The sequence below is a fragment of the Macadamia integrifolia genome, chromosome 11 (genome assembly GCF_013358625.1).
Source record: "Macadamia integrifolia cultivar HAES 741 chromosome 11, SCU_Mint_v3, whole genome shotgun sequence".
Lineage (NCBI taxonomy): Eukaryota > Viridiplantae > Streptophyta > Magnoliopsida > Proteales > Proteaceae > Macadamia > Macadamia integrifolia.
The window spans coordinates 11,625,821-11,635,109 of record NC_056567.1 but is presented as its reverse complement, the minus strand read 5'-3'; the positions used below and the strand labels follow the sequence as shown (position 1 = coordinate 11,635,109).

The 9,289-nt window shown below is 38.6% G+C and overlaps 1 protein-coding gene across 9 annotated transcripts in view; it reads right to left on the bottom strand.

Annotated features, from left to right (window-relative positions):
- Window positions 1-41: 41 nt before the first annotated feature.
- Window positions 42-9,289, bottom strand: part of LOC122094065 (tRNA(His) guanylyltransferase 1-like) — a 128,869-nt gene continuing 119,621 nt past the window's right edge. For 4 of the 9 annotated variants that reach the window (XM_042664704.1, XM_042664705.1, XM_042664706.1 and 1 more), the window contains one exon: window positions 47-259. In XM_042664704.1, the coding sequence (XP_042520638.1) occupies window positions 128-259 (132 nt within the window). In that variant the 3' untranslated portion in view covers window positions 47-127. Of the gene's footprint in view, window positions 260-9,289 lie in introns of all 9 variants that reach the window. The other 5 variants (XM_042664702.1, XM_042664701.1, XM_042664703.1 and 2 more) reach the window with 4 other exon arrangements.

The following is a 9,289-nucleotide window of genomic DNA, read 5'->3' as shown; positions in this document are numbered from 1 at the left end:
TGGTCACTTTTTGCTTCAGAAAGTCGGTTAAGCATCCAACTGTATTTACTGCATCTACACTTTCCCACATGTGACACTATACCCTTGATCCACTGCATTAACGTACAAGCACAGCACTCAAAATCATTCAGTTGGCGGGATAGACAGTGACCTTATCTCGGTAAACACAGGATCCTCTACGGAACATGACTGGTAGCCTCTCGTAGTTGATACCAAACTGTTGTAGAAGCAGTTTGTTTTTCTCTTGCGTTTGAGTACCCTGCATAGCAATGATAAAGGAAGTTGAAAAGGAAAGACACCAACACTTGTTATTAGGAATTTTTGTATCTTCAAACCATGTAACACTGCGCAGACAAAGAAACTGAATGTAAGACAAAGCATGACATCAATAGAATGAACAGCTAGAACTAGGGGGTGGTGCAGAATTGAGGCTGAACCAGGTTGACCCTTCAGGCAATCTCAACCAAGACGAACGGGATCTGATTTGATTTTTAGGATCAATAGAATATTTTAGGATTTACTTTATCTAAGGAAATATTTTGTCATTTTATTTGGGAAGATATGTAATATTTTATTTTGGGTAGTTGTTAGTCAATTAGGGAGTTACCAATTTGAGTTTTATTCTATTTATAATTTCATTAGTTAGAACTTAGGAAGTTATTAGGAGTTCGCTAATTTAATTTTGATTTTAATTAGGCAAGTTTGAATTTCCAGTTGTTATATAAAGGCATGTAATCTTAGTTATTAGACAGATTTTGAGAATGATGAATTGAATGTTTGGTTGAAAACTTGGTGGTCTTAATTGGTCGTGTGACTGTATTCCTACCCCTTTTGTGTGATTCTTCTCTTCTCCCCTGCAACTCTGAGTTCTCTCAAGGATTTCTTCCCTTTCTCTACTGGCCCTCCATCACGGGGACTTTAAGCTTAAATCTTTTAAGACGCTAAATTGGAGTCCAGGAAATCTAAAACATGGTTAACAAGATCAGAACTGAAACAGAACTAAGCTAATAGTTTTTCAAGTGAATTTTTCAAAATCAAAAGTCAGCCAATTCTTGACAATGATCATTAAAATACATTAACAAGATCGCACCACTGACCCAGTTCATGGATCATGCCAAATATCAGCAGCTTCCCCAGAAGTTTTTCAAAGAAGAGTGCTCTACAATTTTCTAAAGTAATTGCTAATAAATTAAAAGGTCTGCCACTGAGAAATGGATTAAGTCTAAAACATACTAGGCTCCTAGCACCCATCTCTTCATTTTCATGCGAACATTTGTAGCCTGCTAAGAAGATGGACATTTATCGCATGCACAATCCAGTCATGGCCTTCCAAATGTTGGACATCAAGTTAAGATCCCATCCTGTATTTCTTTACTTCTGTCAGTAGATTACATTTATCAATAGTGGCTACATTGTCCATGACTAACCAATAAGAGTAAGGGCACAGATCACAAAAATCATCATTCAACCATGCACCTTACTAGAATTTTATGGATTCGTTTCCACCTTTTTTTGGTGAGCAACAACAGATAAAAAGTCATTTATTAGACAGAGAGAGAGAGAGACACCAAGACCCAGAGGAGATGAGCAAGAAACCCCAGCATGGGGGCGAGCGAGTGAGAGAGGGTGAAACACAAGACCTAAAAGATAAAACAGAGAAGGTAGGAAACTGTGACAATATGAGAGCTTAGTGAACCAGCAAACCTGAGAAGAAGACGATGAAGTGAAGAGGAAGAGAGAGAGGGAGAAAAATGCTTGTGTGCGATAGATTCAGAAGACCCTCTTATCACGCTAACCTATTGTTTTATATTAAGAAGTCAAATTGCAATAGAAATAAACAATGTAGCGAGCCTAAAGCCTAATTACAAAGGAAAGTATAACAGTAAATTACAGTGACCTCCCCTCGAGATTCTGACAAGCTCATGGCAACCCCAAGCTGGAAAATTATTACACATAAATCCACTCCGTTAGTGGTTAGAATTTAAGTGGTGACATCATCAGGTTACAATTTTTTAAATGGCCAAATTACCCTCAATAGAGGGTAAACTTACAGCTATACCGTTCTCAATAATCCCCAAAATCACTTGGTGTTCAATGACCTACTAATACTCTCTGTCCTCGGCTTATTCACCGTTGATCGGATCAAGAACAAGCACTAATGCCGGAGAAAGAGAACGATGCAAGCAACTGCAATGACGCAAATCACAGAACCCACTCATGTGCACCCCTATGATCGCACATCCATCCCATATCATACCTTTCTCACCATATCATACTATCAAACATACCAACCCATACCATCAGCATCCACCCATCAAAGCATATCACCATTTCCATACCATACACCCATCAACCGCCAATGAGTGAGGAAGCAACGGTGGTGACGATGAGTTCTCAGAGAACTCCATCGAGGCAGGCTGTGTAGCCTTGGTTGATAGGGTCAAACTTGCAGGACTTGTCAGGTTGGCCCACAGTGAAACACATTCTTCTATTTGTGATCGGAAATCAGAAAAAGAGAAAAAAGTGGAAAAGAAATATAGAATAGCTTTAGAAGTCGCTGTGATGGTTGGTTTCAAGGTAACACTACGAATTTGACTTTTATCTTATCTTTCGTGGTTTAAATAAAAAAAAAATCTCAAAAACCGAGTTTGAAAAGGTGATGTTTTTTCTTGGGATTTTGGGATTTTCTGCGTTTTGAGCAAAATCTGATTATTTCAATTTATTTTCACACTAAAAAACCCTCGAAAATAGAAAATTGGTTGATGTTTTTATTAAATCATGTTCCTTGGATTTTGGGTCAATGGGTTTTGGGGGTTGAATTATTCTATCTTTGTTGTTGAATTTAATCCAAAGGGGGTAGCAAAGTTGGCAAGGGACCTTCGCCTCACAAAGCGTGTGTTTCTGAGTTCAACTCCTCCTACCTCCTTCGGGCCACTCACACAGGGGTGTTTAGTGCTCCTCACTGCTTTTAGTGAAAGTTGAATGATTCTCATTCAACCCGGTATGACCTAGTCCATGCGGTTGTGGGGTCAGTATGGACCCGAGGGGCTAGTCAAGCCAAAGGCCTGGATACCCGTCGTTAGCAAAAAAAAAAAAGAGGAGTCTAAAGATACCTCTCCAAGTGGAAATCTTTATTTTGGGTCTTTCGGTATTCGAGTTGCTCTACTTTAATGGTTGAGAACATGGTTACTCAAATCAGAGATGGCATCGAAATACTTAACTTGAGGAGTTGTAGGCCACCATGGAGTAGTTGCATCATTATACAAGGATCCAAGGGTCAGACCACAAAGGAAATCTGTTAAGTTTGTCTCGAATTCTTGACCCATGTTGAAGAATGACCCACTCTAACATATTTTGGTTCGACCCGATCAACCATGACCCGATGGATCGACCCGCGACTTGGAGTATATAATGTACTATCGTCTTATTGAGCAAGTCATTGTAATTTTGGGATTTTTTCAAGCTAGGGTTTCAGTGCGAGTTTTCTCGCCGTTGTTTGGATGTAATCTCCCTTCTACATAGTGAAACATCTTCTTCTTCGCCCAAGGACATAGCACACCACATCAGTGTGTGAACCTCGTTAAATCTCAGTGCATTGTGCGGATTTGTCTTTGTTTATTTTCATATTAGTTGGTGTTTGCTCTAACAAAATCTCATCCCAACCCATCCCTGCAATCATCCTTCCATTCCCAGCCTCTGGTTTTCGTTGAAGAGGGACAATAGTAGCCTTCCGTGGTCACTAATAGCTGTCAGCTTCGCCTGTAGCAAGCATGGCAGTCGCCGATGGGATCCATGCATTTGGGGCTGGCAGTTGTTGTAACATCTTTAATTGGGTTAATCAAGAGGTTGAAGGCAAGGTTAAAATGGTCATTTCATGTTTTAAATTGTTGGCAGTTAACACCGTAAGTTTGAAAAGGGGACGGTTGTAAAAATTTTCCAGCTTGGGGGGGGGGCATGAGCTTGTCAGAATCTCTAGGGGAGGTCACTATAATTTACTCAAAGTATAAAGACAATTAAACTAAGCTATTAGACTAAACTATCCTATGGAACAGTAGTCCATAGAAGTCCATGGACCAGCACTCCACAATGCATACTTTAACAGAAACCAATGTAAGCATTCTCCTCACCTTGAAAGAGAACTATTGATGTAGATCCACATGCTGGACTCCATTATCAAAGGAGGAGGAAGGCCAGCTGGGCTGATCGAGCCCAACTGGTCCTCTATTATTGTCCCTATGCTGGCCACATCAGCAGCCATCGAACCAGCATAGGATGCCTGCCCTTTAGATGGCATATTTGCTTTCCAGTCTTGGGCTTTTACATTCTGACATCCGAAAGTGTTTCGAGCATGTAATGTAGATCATAAGCATCTATTGGATTTACTGGCAGAACAAATCGATGATCCTATCTTCTTGGATCCAATTCAAAAATACCTACGCCTACAGCCCCTGGAGAATCAGCTGACGGAACAACCTTTCCAAACAACGGGATTGGTCTCCAGCGCAGTACTATTCCCCATTCCTACGAATGTAGTCCTTCATCGTTTAGATGAGTTCGCCCTGTCCATGTGCAGAGAACAAGACATATATTATGTCCGATTTGCTGACTACCTTGCTATAGGCATCGCAAGGAGTTACACCAAAGCGGGAGAAACAAGATACAAACTAACATACCTGGTAGGGCTGCAGAAAAGAGACATAGTCACAAGGACAGTGGCAGTTCACAGGGTCCCTATGACTATCATTCAAAGTACAGGTTCCGATGCGACGGGTTATTCCAAGGCTCAAGAATCAGAGATTGGATACAGAAAGCATGCCAGAAATACGAATCTATTCAAGGGTGAATACGAATCGGTAACACTTGAAATCCAAAAGTGAATAATCAAACCAGCCTGCTGCCCAAGGGTTGCAATATTGCTCCCTGCAATCTCTCCTTCCAGCTGTAACTTGTCCTTTTGTGTTTGAGTGGTCAAACTTAGTTTGTGCAAGTCAAGTTAGCTTCTAGAATGCCCCTTCTAATTGTATTTTATGATTTATTAGGCTTAAAGTTGGTGGCTAGTTGCCAAACTATGTTAGTTTCCCACCCACATCTATCCCTTCTTATTTTCTTCTTGATTGATTGTTGTGGCCTGTGAGAGAGTGGCAAGAGTGATTGTTCCAAGCTGATTTGAAGCTCTGATTTGAAGCTCAGCAATATCAATACAAACTCAGATTGAAGGCAGCCAAAGAGTGGATCGAAATCAGCCAATTGTCAGGCTTTTGAGCCAGATCAATATTGGCTATAACTCCTCCATCAGCCAGCCATTCTTCAAAACCTTCTACGGTTTTACTGAGGAGATCAGGGGCCACCTTCAACCATAGAACCAAGGCCATCTGAGGCCTGGTTTGGAAGCCGTAGCCTTTCCCCTCTTTTATGCTGAAACCATGGTTCGAAATCTCGGCAAGATCTCACAGGAAATTTCAGCTTCTTTTTTTTCTTTTTCCGAAACGAAATGTATTAAGAATTAGTAGTTGTACAATGTTTCGGCCAAAATTTCAGTATCATCTCGGCGAGAAACCAAAATGCTACAAACCGCATGATATAAATACATGCTCTCGGTTTCGACTCTGTCCCACCTGTCTCGACTATTTCAGTTATATCTCGGCTCCAGCTGCAATTTTTTACACATCACTCCTATTGGAGTCGAATTAGCCACATCATCATACATTTTGACTTCTAAATCTCTCCTCCAACAAGATCTACACATTCCAAGCATAGTGAAGGTAAAGTTCTTTCCCCAAAACCATTTTTTTTCTTTTTTGAAATAGTACATAAATACATGTTGGATGCTTCTAGATTTTTTTTATATGTTACACTAGAGGTCGATCTATGACCTCATGGAGTCGAAATTTTTTTTGGGTACATAAATATTTTATTTTTTTATTTTTCTCATTTTCCATTAACATAAATTATTACTTTTTATGGTAAATATACCTTTGATTGATATCAAATATATATATATATATATATATGTGTTACTCACCATTGCCTGTTCTACGACTCTATCGGAGTGAAATTTTTTTCCAGCCGGTAATTATTTATTTTAGTTTTCGAAAAATTAGAAAAATATATTAATAATTGAAAAATAATTTAAAAAATAGTGAAAAAAATTGTTTTGATTTTAAAAATAAAATAAAAATAAGTGATTAATACTAAAGTGTTTTGAAGCATACATGATGCTTGTTATGCTATACCATATTTGATTTTGTTGTATTATGCCATTAAAATATTTTTTAAAATTGATTAAAAAATCATTTTATGTAAAATATATATATAAGTAACTACCATATATTTGCTACTTAATAATGAAATTCTTTTTTCTATATATCAGCTCTGGGGTGATATAAAATGGCTAATAGAGGAGGCGACGAGGAAGGAGGAAGGAGGGAGAAGAGGGAGAGGAGGGTGAGAGACGTGATAGTAGTCGTGATAGTGAGGAGGTTGCATGAAAACACAGAGTGCCTATTGATGGAGATAAGAGGAAAACTTCGTGTAACTACTGATTCGAGCCAGAGCCTCAGTCGGAGCCGGTGCGATTCACTGGGGAGAGTCATCTTGAATATACCACACAAGATACTGATACGGTGCACGTCCATGAGGTGGAGGGAGGAGTTCAGATTACACTAGAGGGCCTCGCCGCCGATTTGGTGAAGATGGGCAGCGAGATTGTATGAATGTTGATAGTCTATCTACTTCTATTGGTGGAATGAGTTTGAGTGGAGGGGATAGTCATCCTCACAGCGAGATTAGAGGGAGTGAGCAATGGCGTGCCCCATCATTTACTAGATAGAGCACCTGGTCAGAGTATCATGGACCTTATGGTCAATTCACTAGGATGGGTCATACATATTGTGTAACTAATATGCTAAGTGGATGACTTTAGTTGGGACTTGTGATTTAAGGAGTTGCATAGTATATTACTCTAGTACTCTTGATATTAGTTAATTAATGTTGATGGTGGTATTGATCATGGCTTAGATGCATTATTTATTTGTTTTAGTATCATATTATATCTTGTTCTAGCAATGAAGCAGATAAAATCTCCAGAATAGTTCGACAGTTGCTGCCAAACAAGGGTGTTACTCTAAAACAATGTCATGTTCTAATATTTTTGCAAATTTATGTTCTAAGAATGTTTATTAACCTTAAAATAAGCTACCCACCAAGTTTCAGGTCAAAATATGACCGTTTGACCACCGAAACAGTCAACAGAGTCAGAAAAAATAAAATAAAATACACCAACTCACCAAGATCTCACCGAGTTGGTGATTCTGAACCCACCGAAACACCGAAACAAAACGAGATATCGAACATTGGCTAAAACCCTTACTCTGAGAGGGTCAACGCTGGTTCTGCTACCCTACTTCCAGGCGTGTTTCAGCTACTGTTAGTGGACTTCCAGCAGTATTTTGGGAACTCTTTTGATCAGCTTTGACAGTCCTAACACTCATCCAACTTGTGAGTTTCAGTTCAGCCCTTCTCTAGGCTTTCTTGTTGCTCTACTTGTTTCCATGGTCAGAGTTCAGATCTGATATTGGTTGAGAGTTGTTTTACCATTGGGATTTGTTTACCTAAGGTGAACCTACTTTACATTAACTACCACCTGGACAAAGAAGCTTATATAAAGAAATATATTTGACTAGAGTTGTCATGGTGACTAGGAGACCCAAGGTGTTGGAGGGGTGGCTAGGTGACAAGGCGCATGTGTAGACATCGCCTAGGTGCCCCACATATACATATGACTATATGTAATATAAAAATGATAATTTTATATAATTATGCTTATATGCAACATATTAGTCATATCAATGCAATATGATATAGTTATGCTAGTAATGACCTAATATGAGAAAAGCAATATATAATAAATAAAGTTTACCAAAAAAAAAAAAAACATATAATAAATAAAGCATAAGATATAATATAAGCATATTCATTAAAAACAAAACTGTAAACATAAATTAACATAAACACATGAAGTGCTAACAAAGCGTGTTGTTGCATTGGACCCAAGAAAAAGACTAGACGCCAAGGCGGCGCCTAGGAACCATTCCCTAGGAAACTATAATCTGACCCAGGCATATAAAGTCCTTAAAGCACCGCATAATGTCCTTCCAAACAATAACTAAAGTTTACCCAACACAACATCGATCCAACATTCCAATTCACCAGCCAAAGTTGAGAACCCAACAATCACCATGGCATAACCAACCCTTGACACATATTTTACAACCTTGGAGCCCCATGAATGGATTACGCCATTTTAGCTAAACATATAAAGCAAATTATTCCTAATGCACAGGCAAGGGAAGATCACACCAAGAGTTTCATACAATCCTATCCTACAAGACATCACATCGCAATCTATTGTATGCTTTTATATATATTAAATAAATGTATAACAAACAGTACAAAAAAAAGTTGGTATTGGTACTGGCCAGCCAATTGTTGAACTGTAAGATCTTATAAATGAGACTGTCAAATGTTAGTCTAAAAGGCACCACATTTATGGAAGGAGAAACGCTTCTTTAGCGTATCTTAGCGTAACTCTAATACGATACGATACCCTCCGATACATATCTTAATTTTGGCCGACCGATACGGCGACCGATACCGATACTTTAATCCTTGCCCATAAATGTAAAATCCTTGTTCCCAATCTTGATTTCCACTTTAGTTAGAGAGAAAAAATGGTTGGCAATAACTTTGAAACAAAAACCCCTCAAAAAATCGTGTTTTTTTTTTTAAATGACCCATCTTAGCCATTATATTACCGTAGCGCACCGTATAGATACATATCGTACCGTAACGGTATATATCGGTCAATAATACCGATACGCACTGAAACGTACATTTCACCTCAAATTTTAATTTTCCATAGAGTATCGATACATATCAGTGTGTATCGTATCGTATCGTATCAGTGGTGTATTGGTATGTATCGTAGGATACATATCGATACAAAAGGATTTAAAAATTTTCATTTATCATATTGGTAGTGTCGTATCGGTAAGGGCCGATACAGATACGTATCGATCGATACGGTACGATACGTACCGATACTTTAAACCATGCCTATAGGATGAAATTTTTGGAATTCTGTACTATAATAGTACAATGCTAAACCATTAAGTTGGGATAAGACTGAGTTGTTCTTTGTTGTAATAGAGGAAAGCTAAAAGCAGCACTAGATTGAAGGAAGGGCATATTTCTATTATTCCCCCATATTTGCCCTATAATTATTCAATCT